Source organism: Macaca thibetana, chromosome 5 (genome assembly GCF_024542745.1).
Source record: "Macaca thibetana thibetana isolate TM-01 chromosome 5, ASM2454274v1, whole genome shotgun sequence".
In the NCBI taxonomy this organism is placed as follows: Eukaryota; Metazoa; Chordata; class Mammalia; order Primates; family Cercopithecidae; genus Macaca; species Macaca thibetana.
The window spans coordinates 32981963-32997164 of record NC_065582.1 but is presented as its reverse complement, the minus strand read 5'-3'; the positions used below and the strand labels follow the sequence as shown (position 1 = coordinate 32997164).

Here is a 15202-nt window from a genome sequence, read left to right as displayed (position 1 = left end):
CTTTAGGCTAAACTTCATTTAAGAGAAGTAAAAATCATATGCAAAGGGCATTACAACAGCAAGGTCTAAGATCACACCAAAAGCTTCTATGACCTTTTAGAGAGTTAAAATTTATAAATTGCTCAGTGACATGAAATTATGCCATGCTCTTAATGCCAAATAAAGACTGTAGCAAGGCAGAGGCAACAGTGGATGGCAAGTGAATCTCTTTTACGTAATTGGGAATCCTATTAGAATTCCCCTGGCTTTAACACAAAACAAAACACTGTATGCCTGGGTAGAAGGGAGAGTTCTTCATATTACTTTTATCAATAATGGGATTAGGATACCACAAAACATCACTCGTCATATTCCAAAGAGAAAGGAAAATATTTGTGTCAGAATGCTTGAGATGGCTTCTAAAGAATCTCATCCAAAGGATGTGTCACATATTTTAATACCTCCTCACTCAGGCACTGAAAGTCAAGTTTTGGCATGCAGTGTTTCTCTCTCTCTAACACTTCAGTGCTTGCATATTTCTTTCTCTAAAAAAACTAATTACACTTAATGCTATTTCATTAATTTGTACCCAGCAGAAAAGTGCCCTTTTAAAATTCAACACTATCAGAATGTTATTCCACTGGGAAAAAAGGCACTTCTTCTTTAGCAATGCTACACACATTTAAAAACCCAATTTCAGAGGAGGCATTGAAAGCTGCCTGGGCTGATTTGGAGCTTTCTACATTTATGTCCAATTCCTACCTCAGATTTTGTGTTGGAATCTTAGATAATTGCTACCTCAATGTCTTTCCTATTATTTTTCCATAAAATAGTTTTTAGTGTAAACCTTAGCTTTCTTAACCAACCTGCCTTGGAAGAACCTAAGATAATTCATGTACTCCTTTAAAGCAAGAGATGACAGCCTTGATCTCTTGCCTGAATAATTACTTATGGTGAAGAAGCACAAGGAAAGGTATCAGCCAGGTATTTCCATAATGGCTTTTATTCACACTTCCACAAAACCTGACTTAACTAGAGTGGTGACATCTATGCAGAGACAGGACCTTTGCCCTGGGGCCAAGACACAAACACATCTTGGAAACCCCCCCTCAGTTTTCTGAGGCCTTTGGTGGCCTACATGTGGTCACATTGCAAAAAGCCGAGGAAAAAAAAAAAAAAAGTATTAGTCCTTGGATTATTTGGAGGTGTTTTCTCCTCCAAACTTACTGTAGGAGTGCCTATGATATTTCAAATATTGTGCACAGATGGCACGATTTCAAACTAAAAGTGCTCCGAATCTTTTGCATTCCAGAGTGACACATTCTGTAGGTGTTTAATAGAAGACAGCCTACTCACTAGAAATACTTGCTTTCCAATTTTATTCTCCTATTTCTTAGCATAAATTTTAGCCTTACAAGTTTCCATAAGAATACGATTCTGAAACATTTGGCACTGGCAAGAATGCTAAGATACATCATGGAACTGCGTAATTTCGCTAATACTGATGAAATATGACGGATAAGAAAACTATTGACTGCATTCACATTTTTACTTTTTCTTAGACTCCAGGTGTTTTAAAAAAGCTTCTTATTTGGATTTGAATTTTAAGATTACTGTGTGGAGACACTACAGTTTAACCCTCAATATTCATCAGCATTGTCACTACTAAAAAAAATTTTGGTAAATTCTAATTAGTTCACCATTTTTTCAAAGTTACCAAAGTATCTGTGACATCATAATCAACAGGAATAGTATGCAGGTCTTTTAATAGGAAAACAAAGATGGTTGGAAGAGAACTTAAATTTTCTGTTTCTGTCTCAATGATCTTTCTCCTATTTTCCAAACCAGTCAGGAGGCAGTCTGGCTTTAAAGAGAACTCTCTTCACTCTATATATGTGAGTTTTAATCTACAAAGTAGTAGTAATATTGCAATATGGGGATTAAATAATATATTTTTAAAAACCGTCATAAGGCACACTTATTTTAAACTATGTTCATTCTCTTCTGCCTGACTCAAGTATTTTCAAATTGATAACAATAAACATTTTCTTTCCAAAAGCTTAAAATATATATGCCTTTCAAAATTAACATCTTTAGAAGTATATAACACTAATCATACTTATCATTTAGCTTTGTTCTAAGATTATCAGAGGACATAAAAATGGAAAGTTATATATAAAATCAGACTCATGTGATTTCAAAGTAATATTAAATAAATAAAAATACAATTATGTCATCTGAATTAGAGAGAGATGCAAAATTTTAAAAGCTCTAGTTTTAATGTTCAAAGCATTTAAATATATTAATAGCATTACTAAAATAGGTAAACAATTGTTGATTATGAGAATACTGATGAGAGTAGCATTTTCTCCAATGTGTGGATCATATGGTAAGTTGTTTGGAGACACCTGCCATGTTATTATGAATGAAGCAGGGTTGGCATCCTAGTGGATACAACTAGACATTATATTAATGTTACAACAGAGTGCAAGATATGCTAAATAGCTCATCAATATTGAAACTGCCTTTGCAAAAATTGTAACTGTGAGAAGATTACGACAGTGAAAGGGCTCTGATTTAACCAATCCTCATCTTGCCTTTAACTTCCAAACTGCCCTTAGTCATTCCTAGACCAAGCTAACTTTGGGAGAAATTTAGTTTATAGCTTAAGTTTTAATACACCTTTCCCCAAACTCAACTGTCATTGTACTATGAATGAAACACTAAAAGGTTAGGAGGGTGAGAGAAGCCTGAACTTCCTTAAGGTGTAGAAGTAAAGGATTATGAGCCATTATTCTCAAGGACAAGATATTTGCAACTTTCCCACTTACTCTTGCAGATAGCATCATTATTGTAGAACTTAAGATTGGTCTTTTAGATGTCTTTCCAGACGTTTGCATTTCTGATGACCAATAGCTCCACCCAGACTCTTAACGGGTCCTGTGCCCCCACCCAGAAGCAGAGTCAGAGTAAAAGGATCATTTTCCATGCCCCTATGACTGCATCCACAGCCAGTCAGCAGCACCCATTCCCTTGCCTGCCAAACTATCCTTGACAAACCTTAGCCTCTGAATTTTGGGGAGGCTGATTTGAGTAACAATAAAGTTCCAGCCCCTGTTTAGCTGGCTCTATGTGCATTAAACGCTATCTCTCATGCAAGTCCCCTATCTTGATAAATCAAGCTCTACCTGGGCACTTGACAAAACGAGCCCCCTGGAAGGTTACAGTATCAACCTCTATGTATGCCATTCTTGCATTAAAAGTAAACACAATATTAGCATAATCATGCAAAGCATCTCCTACTAGAGTTTATTTTATCTGCCATAGGAGGGAAATGGAGAGTTCTTCCTTGGAAGCCATTTACAGAGCATGGCATTTGGCACATACTATGTCCTTAATATACTTGTGCAGTGTTTCGAATGTTGTATTAATCAAATATAAAGTAAATCTTTAATAGGAACATCAACATACGAATTCCACTAATAAAGAAAGAATGCAAAGACGGTAATTGTGGCTCTGTTCTCTTCTGAAATTATTAATTCTAAAGGTATTTCAAAATGCATAATCCCTTGTGAAAGGAAAATAAAAACTCAGAACCCCAACTCACTATGCCAAAAGCAAAAAAAATTAAGCTGAAACCTCAGTCATAGAAGACGCTGCTTTTCCTTTTGTTCCTAAGTAGATAGGGACAGATAAAAGGCAAAATATCTCCACAGGTGGGTAGCTACTCTATGTTCACCCTATGTTACACAAAAAGCCAAATTAGTGAGCCTGAGAGGAATATATAATTGTCTATTTTCCTACCTCCTCCTTTTTTCTTGCAACATGTGGTTAAAATATCTTCCCTCTTTCCCCTCTAGCCCAACTTTTCCCTTTAAATACTGAAGCCCTCAACTTCGTTGTTGGAGAAAGTCATGGGCCACAGACTGTTTTCATGATTTTGTATTGTTTTCTTCTGGGTATATCCTTAACTTTGGCAACATAAACTTCTAAATTGATTCAGATCTGTCTCACACACTTTTTGGTTTACACCCTTAAGGCCAAAGAAAATCAGAAAAGAGTCAACAGCAATAAAATTCCAAAAACTGAAAAGGAGGTTGATGTGTCATCACTGGATTGGTGGGCTTTGCAAAATTTGGCAGGGGCACAGCCAAGAAGCAATCAAATATATATAAAGGAACAATAAACGAACAACTGAAAATCTGTTAACGAAACTGTCATATACCCCAAATCTGGTTTTCTCTTGGCAGAAGACTGACAGTTCTGATTTGTTCTGTGGAAAACCCAAGCAGAGTTGAGGGTATGGAGAAGGTAGAGTAGAAACCTATACACACACACACACACACACACACACACACACACACGTGTATATATATATATATGTATATATACACACACACATTTTACATATACAAAAACTTATATATATTAGATGTATACAATGCCAAATATCTCGGTGTTAATCAACTCAGCTTCTAGTTTAGAAAACTGGTAGCCAGTATTTATACTCTTAGAAAACAGATCAGAGGAATCAGAGTGTTTTCAAGAAACTGACTGAGCCAGCATGCAATAGAGTAAAAACAATAGTGGGCAAGCCCATCCACATGCACAGACTGTCCAATCGACTTTTAAGTGGCCAGCTTAAATTCTAGACTTAATCAGTATTCATTTAAGTTTGAGGGTTAATACTTAGAGCATTTTAAGTTATGCAAGACTGCAAAAATTTTATCTCTGATGCTCCATTTTCTCAGTATGTTCATGGAAGTTTTACTCTGTTCACAAAGAAGTAAATTGAGACACAGGAAGACAAAAGATCCAGCAAACAGAGGATCTAATGCAAGGAAATGTCAAAAGGAATGGTCAGGATGATGGCAGAAGGAGATTGCAAGGATGACGCTGTGCAGCCATTCTAAAGGGTGAGCAGTCCACATTGGAGCAGGCCAGATGGCTGCAGCAAAGATTTCTTCAAGAACACGAAATTGTTAGAAAACCAAATGTGTCTGATTGTACTGAGAAGAGATTTACACAATCTGAGGAACAGTTTCAGGATGAATCAGTGATGAAATATAAAAGCTATACAAACCAAAAAATAATTCCAAGGGAAACATAAAAAGAACAGAAACAGAAATGTAGTCATGGTATACAGTTCATGGCTCAGCTGTGAAAAATGACTACAGAGCTACCATAATGTACACAATGAATTTGTATTTGATATAATCAGGATATAATAGAGGATGGGGTGCTGGGAAGTATCTGTATGTGTGGTAAAGGCAGGAGGGTGAAAGAAAGTGAAAGATGGCTTCATCTTCCAATGAGAAATCGATAGGTAATTTGTAAAAGAGTGAAGAAGTAGATATAAAAGCATGTTAAATAGAGTCATAGAGGTAAATTCTAAAAAGTCAGTTCAAAAAATTGGAAGTGCCTGCCTACAAAAGGCAGAAAAGTCATTTAGGAAGGGGAAAGTGGTATGAACTGCTATTTTTGTAATAAATGTAAGAGAAATATTTGCCATTTAGAAATAGGTGCAAAATTAATGACAAAATTAAATGTAAAAAATATAGAAAATGGAAGAATATTTCTTGACAACTGGAAATGTCTTATTTTACTAACAGTGTCTAATGTTGTAGAATGAATGAATATCTATTCTAGAATTGTGCTTCAATGCTGGAACTATGTCATCTGTGATTTATCAAACAAGTTTAGTGTTGAACAGAAAAGAAGGCAGAGGACAATCTTGCATAGTTCCGTGGGTAACAGCCACTGAGAGTTGACAAAATTGATAGTCTTTAATATATTACTTGGAAGAGCTGGTACAATACATACAAGTGCTAAAAACTGAAATATATCTACCTAATTTTATGGGAAAGTCCCACTCTTTTTGCAACCCTGAAAAATAAAGAGAACACATGTATTAAATATGCAAATATAATAGAAGTTATAGCCACTATACAAATTGAGTCGATGTATATTTACCCTCTTTTTCCCATCTATTCATATAAAAGTTTCCCATCTATTCATATAAAATTCATTTGTTTGAATATAAAAAAAATTCACTAAAATCTTGAAATAAAAGTAACTGTAAAACATAAATAAATAAATAAACTCTGTTAATGTTGGCAAGTTGAAAAAAAAGCAAATGTATTCTGATGAAACTATAGTTTAGAGCAACTGAATCTCCAAGCATATCTGATGAAAATACAGATAACTGAGCATCACCCCAGACTAAGAAAATGAGGATCCCTGACTAATCTGATAACAAGCATTTTTAATAAGCTCTTGAGAGATTTTTATAATGCATTTGAGAAAAAATTTATACTGAATAGCTCCTGGAGTTTTTGTCTGATTGCTTATTGATTTTTTTCTTTAATCTAAGGGTTATGACATCCCTCTGCTCTCCACATTCCCATCTTCCTTCTCAAAATCTTTCCAAACCACTCAATATGACAGTCACATTCTGTATTTTTACAGGTATGTATTTTTTTCCTCCAAAACGAGGTAAGTTATCAGAGACCAAGGGTTATATACATCTTTGAATTTTCTCAACAAATATCTGATCAATTAAGGTATTTAGAGTGTTGAATGGGTGGGAATATTGAAGAAAAACTATGTAATTTATAATTTTAACTTGCACCATACTTATTTCTAGAAAACAACTCTTTCCATCAGGTTTAGATGGAAAGAGTTGTGAGGTCGCCATTTTATCTCCAAGCTTTTAAATCTTTGTGGCTTTAGCTATAAAATATGAATCAATCAAACCTCAAGCTTTCAATTAGTCTACGATTTTATTTACAACCCTCTTATAAAATGACTTACAATAATCTGTCTGCCATTTACCATTCCTACATAGTGCTGATTGCCTTTTTCTTTCTAACTACAAATCATATCATCTGTGAAATTCTTTCTTAGACAGTAAGAAATTAACTGGAACAAAAAGAATCAGTAGAAATGAAACAGAGACACCATGATCATCATATGAAAGAGAGCATTGTGCCCATGGAGTAGAAGTAGAATTGAAAAATACATTAAGCAATTCTTAGCCAAGTAGGAGTTTAGTCTCTATAGCAATTATATAATTTCCTAGATGCAATAAAATACTGTCATCTCAAGACTCCTTGCATAAATATACAAGTATATTGTATATTTTAATAAAAATCTAATCATTCAACAAGTGCTTCAGACTACAGTATAGATAAACAGTACTTGAAATACCTCTTCCAGTCTCTAAATACAAAAAAATTCTAAGAATCTAAATTTTCTCTTAATTCTCCTTGAGGTAAATACAAATCCATTTTTAAGTAAGTTTTCAAATAAAGGTTGACTTATTAGAATTGGTTTAACAATAGGGGAATGCAATGCAATAAGTTACAAAAATTTAACATTTAAAAAAATCTTGAGCACATCCTGCCACTAATGTTTTTTTCTGTAGGATTGGTGTTATTATATTGCTCTAAGTATTTTTATTCTAGGCATGCTGCTTTTTTCCCTAGGAAAGAAAGTGAATTAATGTATTTGAAGCCTTGTTTGAGAGTTGGTTGGATTTTTTCTTAACCTGAACATAAAAGCAAATTTGGCTTTCAGTTAAGACTTTTCTTGACATGATATTAACAGTGAAATTACCTACTGGCATATGTCAGAAGGGATGAAAAAAAAAATCCTCCCTCCTCTTCTCCCCCTCTCACTTCAATATTCACTGTGCAGCTTTGTTCACCGTATCCTGCATAATTAATAACCACTTTGGCAATCAGTCATGCATTCCTTAATAGCACCTCAGGCATCAAGTGTCCTTCTAACCCCTCCCCACAGAAACCCTACACCCTTCTACAGGGCATGCTGGCCAGTACGCCCACTGAACTCTGGATAAGTCATTTACAAAATCACCATTAAGAAAAACACACAGTTGCGGTTATAATGTGGCTATAATACTTACATACTAGTCTATATTATTATTTAATCTTTGTATATAATTTAATAAAAAGAATAAACAAGATTCAATATCCAAACAAGTATCATTGATTATACATAGCTTTTTAAAATGTAAAATCATACAAGTGATAGAACAAATTAGGAGGCAACTTAAAAGAAGATGAGGTTCACTGAAGTGCGTGAGTTAAAGTACTCTTCAGTTCATCCATCCCCTGCCCATCTTATCAGGCAAAGAAAAAGAGGGTAAATATACATCGACTCAATTTGTATAGTGGCTATAACTTCTATTTCTCTTAATCTAAACTGATATATTCATTAAATGGAAAAAAGTAAATAAATTATTGTAAACATTATCATTACTTTGGATCAGAAACCTTAGACTAAGAGACTGAAAAATATAATATTCAATAAAACCATTTAAGAAAAATCAGTGGTAATCATTTTTCATGTTAACCAAATTGGAGGGAGAATAAGAAAATCCTCAAATCTCATAGACATCAAAAAAACAACAAATAGCATTGTACTCAAGAAGAATAGTTCTAAATATAAGACTAAAATAACTAAAAATTCATATTTAGATTTGTATATTTCACTTAAAAATAGGTATGGTTTAATTGAAGCAGTTTTCTGACCAAAACAATATGCAGTACTTTTTAGAACTGAGAAATGAAACTTTTAATAAGGTCTTTTGATTCTGGAGGAAAAGTTATTATTTCAGCCTTTTTAGGTTTCTTAACATTTTAAATAATGGTGCTTATGCTACAGTACACAGAGTAAAACATATATAATCTATTATAAATTACTCCAAAATTAAACAAGAAATTTTCCTTTCTTTCTAAAAGATCTGAAATGTGTCCTGGGCTCTCACTGTGTGTGGCCTCCAAACAGAAACAAGCTTGCACTGTTTTATTTCAGTTTTGCTTCATTTCTTCCCAAACAATCTCTCACTGCTAATCTACCAGGTCTTTTTTTTTTCTCTCTTTTAGCAGAAAGGGGAAAAAAAAAATCAAAGACATTAACTCCTTAGGCACAACTATAAAAGTTGAACACTGTATGTATCATTTGGCATCAATTTGCATGGATTTATTTTTTATTAGTTATTAATGGAGCATGACTGGAGAATAATATTTCCATAAATAATTCTCTAAAATATCATTGAAATATTATAATTTTAAAATTATGTAGACATTCTAGTACTACTGTTTTAAAAAGCTACAACTAGCTATAACCTCAAGTAAATACCGTATGCTAAAGTTATTTCTAAAACTATGTTTAGTTTATAATACCAAATGAAAAAATGGAGAGAAAAATTTTATTTATGTCTTATTGTAAAGTACCTGTGAATCAAGAAAATGATATGGAACTCCTAACAAAAGGAAAGTACTGATATTTATAATAAATATGTAAAATCTTTAAATATTAGAACAGCATCACTTTATTCAAACGAACAAGTCATCTCTTATTTAACTATATGTTCTATTATTCATAAATTGAGGAAAAGAAGAGTGGGTAAATCATCTTACAAGGGTGAACATAATTTTAAATGGCAACCTGTGTGGCAAAAACTGTTTCTGAAAATTCTAACTAATGTATTAAAACTCTGCCTCTAAGACACATGGTAATCAGAACCAAGGAGTATTAAATGTTGACCAGAACCAGATATCCATTTATATTCCCAAATAAGGCTACAGGGCTATCTCTTTACCTGTGAAATACAAAGAATTTTAAAATCAACTTTACCCATAATTTGTCCTAGAAAAAAATGTGATTAAACTCACTTAAAATTTTTTCTGTATATTAATGCATGCAAAATATTCATTGGGTTGATTATAAAAAGCAGATGTCAACTGTATATACTAATGTTTATAAAATCATTAGCATGCACTAAATTCTTTAACTTCAGTGGATGTCCCACTAATTCCCACTGCCTAAAAAGAAAACCAGGCAATTCTTTAACTAATGCAAGAATGTGTCTTTGGTAATATAGCCTAAGGTATTAGGACAGCAGAGTATCTGGTGTCATTACTGTGAGTCTACTGCTTTTCAGTTTATGAATTATCTCTGCTGTGTGACAGGAACAAAGGTGACATATAATAAATAGGAAGGTACTATAGCTCTCTGTGGGTTTTAGGCAACTCTAAGATGAAATGACTGAATTTCTATGAAATCTTTTTTTTTTAAATTTATTTTTTTTTAAATTATTATTATACTTTAAGTTCTAGGGTACATGTGCATAACGTGCCGGTTTGTTACATATGTATACTTGTGCCATGTTGCTGTGCTGCACCCATCAATTCGTCAGCATCCATCAACTCATCATTTACATCAGGTACAACTCCCAGTGCAATCCCTCCACCCTCCCCCCTCCCCATGATAGGCCCCGGTGTGTGATGATCCCCTTCCCGAGTCCAAGTGATCTCATTGTTCAGTTCCCACCTATGAGTGAGAACATGCGGTGTTTGGTTTTCTGTTCTTGTGATAGTTTGCTAAGAATGATGGTTTCCAGCTGCATCCATGTCCCTACAAAGGACACAAACTCATCCTTGTTTATGGCTGCATAGTATTCCATGGTGTATATGTGCCACATTTTCTTAATCCATTCTGTCACTGACGGACATTTGTGTTGATTCCAAGTCTTTGCTATTGTGAATAGTGCCGCAATAAACATACGTGTGCATGTGTCTTTATAGCAGCATGATTTATAATCCTTTGGGTATATACCCAGTAATGGGATGGCTGGGTCATATGGTACATCTAGTTCTAGATCCTTGAGGAATCGCCATACTGTTTTCCATAATGGTTGAACTAGTTTACAATCCCACCAACAGTGTAAAAGTGTTCCTATTTCTCCACATCCTCTCCAGCACCTGTTGTTTCCTGACTTTTTAATGATCGCCATTCTAACTGGTGTGAGATGGTATCTCATTGTGGTTTTGATTTGCATTTCTCTGATGGCCAGTGATGATGAGCATTTTTTCATGTGTCTGTTGGCTGTATGAATGTCTTCTTTTGAGAAATGTCTGTTCATATCCTTTGCCCACTTTTTGATGGGGCTGTTTGTTTTTTTCTTGTAAATTTGTTTGAGTTCTTTGTAGGTCCTGGATATTAGCCCTTTGTCAGATGAGTAGAATCTTAATAAGCAGCTACAATGTGAATGGCATTGTGCTAGGCACTCCTGCCAAATCCCAATGCAGAAAGTTAATTGTCTATTATAAACTAGTAGTTAATATTATTTTTATGATTACAAAGAAATCATTGTGGCCAGTGGAACCTATAGTGGCATTTTGCAGAGGCAGGTTTCTAATCAATGAGACCGTTGCCTCTGGGGAACTGAGTGTGCTGACAGGAAGTTTATCCAGAGCAAAAAGAAAAATAAAAGCATCAGAGATCATCCAGGAGCTTGGAGGGACCCGAGCAAATGCCTCAAGAACTTTTAAGTCGGCTGTCCAAGAGGCACACTTTCTTGCTTTAGGCTTTCATTAATCTGATACATAGATAAGATTGATGGATTGCACCCTGTTAGTAAAGTGTGGGTAGTGGAGGCGGTGCATGGAGGGAGGAGTGTAATTTAGGAGTACACAATGATAATTCAAAACATTCTGCAAGGCTCCACAGCATAACCACTTGTCAAATTCTAACTCATCAGATCTCACCCTTCTGCAGGCAGTTTATTAAGAGTAGAATGAATGTGGCTGTAAGTAGAGAGATGAATGGATATATGGAACCAAGGCAAAGGACAGGTGAAGAAATGGCAGGTTAATTGTCAAAGTAAATTTAAACACAGAAAAACCAAAGCTTGTGAGATTGTAAAAATTCATATAATTTCTCCAGAAAGCAATCTTAAAAATTAAAATCACCAAGTTATACTTATTAGGCACTGTAGGGTCCTACCTTCATGCTCTCCTGTTTCTTCTAGTCCAAAAGCCTATTGTTTTCCTAAACATAGTTTAACTACAAGAACTCCTATGCCTTTTCTCTCCACTTATCTCCATTATCTACGGCCCAGTATAGGTCAACGTAGTTGCCACACAAAGCCTGGCTCAATAGAGGCCAGGAGAGTCAACAATAGCCCACTGAAGTCCATACTGACAATTTACCAATCCATTTCAACAATCATTTAAAAATGTGGTGAATTCAATTCCAACAATGGAACCAATGACATACATTTGGCCTAAAGTCTCCCAGATGTGGTGTCTGGTCTCAGTCACAGAGAATCTCTGATAATAGGTCAACCCTGGTGACAAGGCCTTTCTTAGCCAAGAGGATGGATGGCACTTTCAATCAACCGTTGGGTTCTTACTTCATCACAAGGCTCATGAATCTGACAACATTCACACACATAGAGTAAATCCTCTATTAGTTAAGCTGGGTGACTGAATTGCATGATCAACTCAGCATTCAAGTATTTATTGAGAGACTATTATGTGCTCAGATCTGAGCTAGCTACTATAAATACCATACATACACTATGTCCACTATGTATATGTGTAGTACATACATATAGTATGCATTTATCTTTACGTATTTGATTTAATGCATATAACTCCTTGGGTTACAAAACCAGAAAATCTATGTAGTCATAAAATCAGAAAATAAACCCTTTAGTGGTGATATTTATACATTTTAGCTTTTGTGTTTTATTCCATAGGAGGACAGTAGATTGCTATTTATACACATTTAAATTAATATAATATGGAGAGAAGTTCATTTAAAATAGAAATAATATCCTTAATTTAAAGTTATTTTGTCACATGTTTGGGATGAATAAAAACCTTTGCTCTCACAAAGACTTGCTAGTGTGTTTTTTACTACAATTTAATATATTCCATATTTAAATATTTGAGAAATATTTCACTTTGTGAAAGTGTACCCATAGCCCTCAAGGCCACCCTAGCCTAAAAAATATTTAACTCACTAAGTTCTGTGAAACAAGATACTGTAAAAGTATATTAAATAGATTCTTAGTGGCTTTAATCAAGCAAATAATCGGTATTAAACTATTATCTAATAAAAACATACATTTTTGTCTACCATTAACATTTTTTATTTATAGGTAGAATTGTTTGTTACATTTTATTAAATTTAAATTTAAAAATATTAAAGTATTATATTGAACTTTAAAAAATTTTGGAAAGCCTGTAATCGCAGCACTTTGGGAGGCCGAGGTCATGAGGATCATGAGGTCAGGAGATCGAGACCATCCTGGCTAACACGGTGAAACCCCGTCTCTACTAAAAAATACAAAAAACTAGCCGGGCGAGGTGGCAGGTGCCTGTAGTCCCAGCTACTCGGGAGGCTGAGGCAGGAGAATGGCGTGAACCTGGGAGGCGGAGCTTGCAGTGAGCTGAGATCTGGCCACTGCACTACAGCCTGGGCGACAGAGCGAGACTCTATCCCAAAAAAAAAAAAAAAAAAAAAAAAAAATTGGAAAGTAACAAAGAAAATGGTACAGAATACATACTGGCAAAAAGTATTTCAGAATGGAATACAATTTGGGATATCTTAAATAATCTACATAAGAAAACTGACCAAAGTTCAAAACTTATACACAAGTTATGACATTTATAACATACTTCAGAGATTTCTCCTTTAACTTCAACAATACATGATAAATGATTCTACTATTACTAAATGAATAAATTATTTTCAAAATTCTGTTTGCATTTTATTGTTTCTTTTTAGCTATACCCTTAACTAATACTTAAATTTTCTTTATTTAATCAGTTGCCTAGATAATATTTCATAGACTCCGGAGCAATCAAAAAGGGAAATTTCTGCTTAACAATACAATATAAATATAATATAAAATGGTAAATATTGATTTTATATTTTCTAATTTGCCTAATCAATTGCTGGCTTGGCATGTACAGAGTTTTTATTTACATAAAAAAGAAATCCCAGCTAGGTTCGTTTTCTGATTTTTTTTCTGATTCTCATGTGTAAGAGGAGAAAAATAAAAATAAACAAAGAGCTGATCGAGTTAAATAAGGGGATCTCAAAGTGGTACTTACTGGCATGACAATGTTGTAGTGGATGCAGAACCCTGGTTCAGAAGGAAAATATTCATCAGATACAAATCTTATCCTAATTTGATTTCCTTTAGAAATCTGTTTTCCTGGTACAGTACCAGAACCACACCAGCGCCCTAATATAGTTCCATCACTGGGTTCCTCAACTTCTACAAAATCATACCTGCAAAAAGACAAAGGGGAAAAGACATCATTTCATAATCTGTTATTCTGGCAATTACAAGTTTCCTGTCTGTGAATGCTATGACTTCATGGACCACGGCAATGAGTTAATCCAAAATTAAACTGGGAGCATGTAATTAAGTACTCTAAAGAAGAGACACAACTGAAAATGAGTCCCAAGTTAAAGAAATATGAGTCTATTTGGAGTCCTTAGTTTTTCTATTTACGAATTCCAAATTCACTAAATAACTATCCTAAAACTTAAACATTTTGTAAGGAGCAACCGTATCTGACATTCAATTCATGAATTATTGAATATAATTTTCATTTGGACCTGACACTGTGACTCCACCTTTAATACCTATTATTACTTTATTTTCTGAGAGTAACTCTTTCATCCAGCCAGGGGCCTTGGCTCTCTTTCCCCATCAGTGATGCAAGCTTTCCTAGAGCTACTTCATTGTATACGTATCTTTCGTACCTCACTTGGTACCATTCTTCCTTTCTGTGACCTTCCTGGGTGTTCTCAGCTTACTGTCATCTTTCTCTTTTTGATAAACACATATTTCTAACTAACCACATATGTGTATAAGTGATCCACCTTCTTAGGCTGTTAATCCTTGAAGAAAGGAACCAGTTCTTACATATTTCTATTTTATATTTCCCTATACTCAGTATCTTAAACAGAGGAATAAGTGATTGTTTTAAACACGTGTCAACTTTTGGCTTGGAAGGTTTGGATCAGTGGTGCTCCCTGAGACCAGTGCTGCCCCATGACAGAGTGTTTCGGAAATCTGTAGAAACATTTTAGGTTGTCTCAATGATTGGGGGTGAGAAGGGCGTGACTGAAATGTGGCAGGCAAGGTCCACAAAAACTCAACACTGGAAAGTTCTGAAAATGAGTATTTGCCCCATGTCCTCCATGCCTTTCAAATATTTCACTGGACATTTCATGCAGGTGCAATTTCTACTACGGGTCATCTAAGTTTGGAAACTTACATCATCTCATGTATAAACGCATATATATTTTGCACTGCTTTAGGTAAGGTAAATTTTCAAGAAAGTCAACTATAGAGTAAGCTGAGGGAATTTTCTGTATTTTGTTTATA

At 34.5% G+C, this 15202-nt stretch overlaps 1 protein-coding gene across 1 annotated transcript in view; it reads right to left on the bottom strand.

Annotated features, from left to right (window-relative positions):
• Nucleotides 1-15202, bottom strand: part of PDGFC (platelet derived growth factor C) — a 226075-nt gene that overhangs the window by 36795 nt on the left and 174078 nt on the right. Inside the window, exon 3 of the mRNA XM_050789882.1 lies at nt 13914-14094. Coding sequence (XP_050645839.1) covers nt 13914-14094 — 181 coding nt within the window. The remainder of the gene's footprint in view (nt 1-13913; nt 14095-15202) is intronic.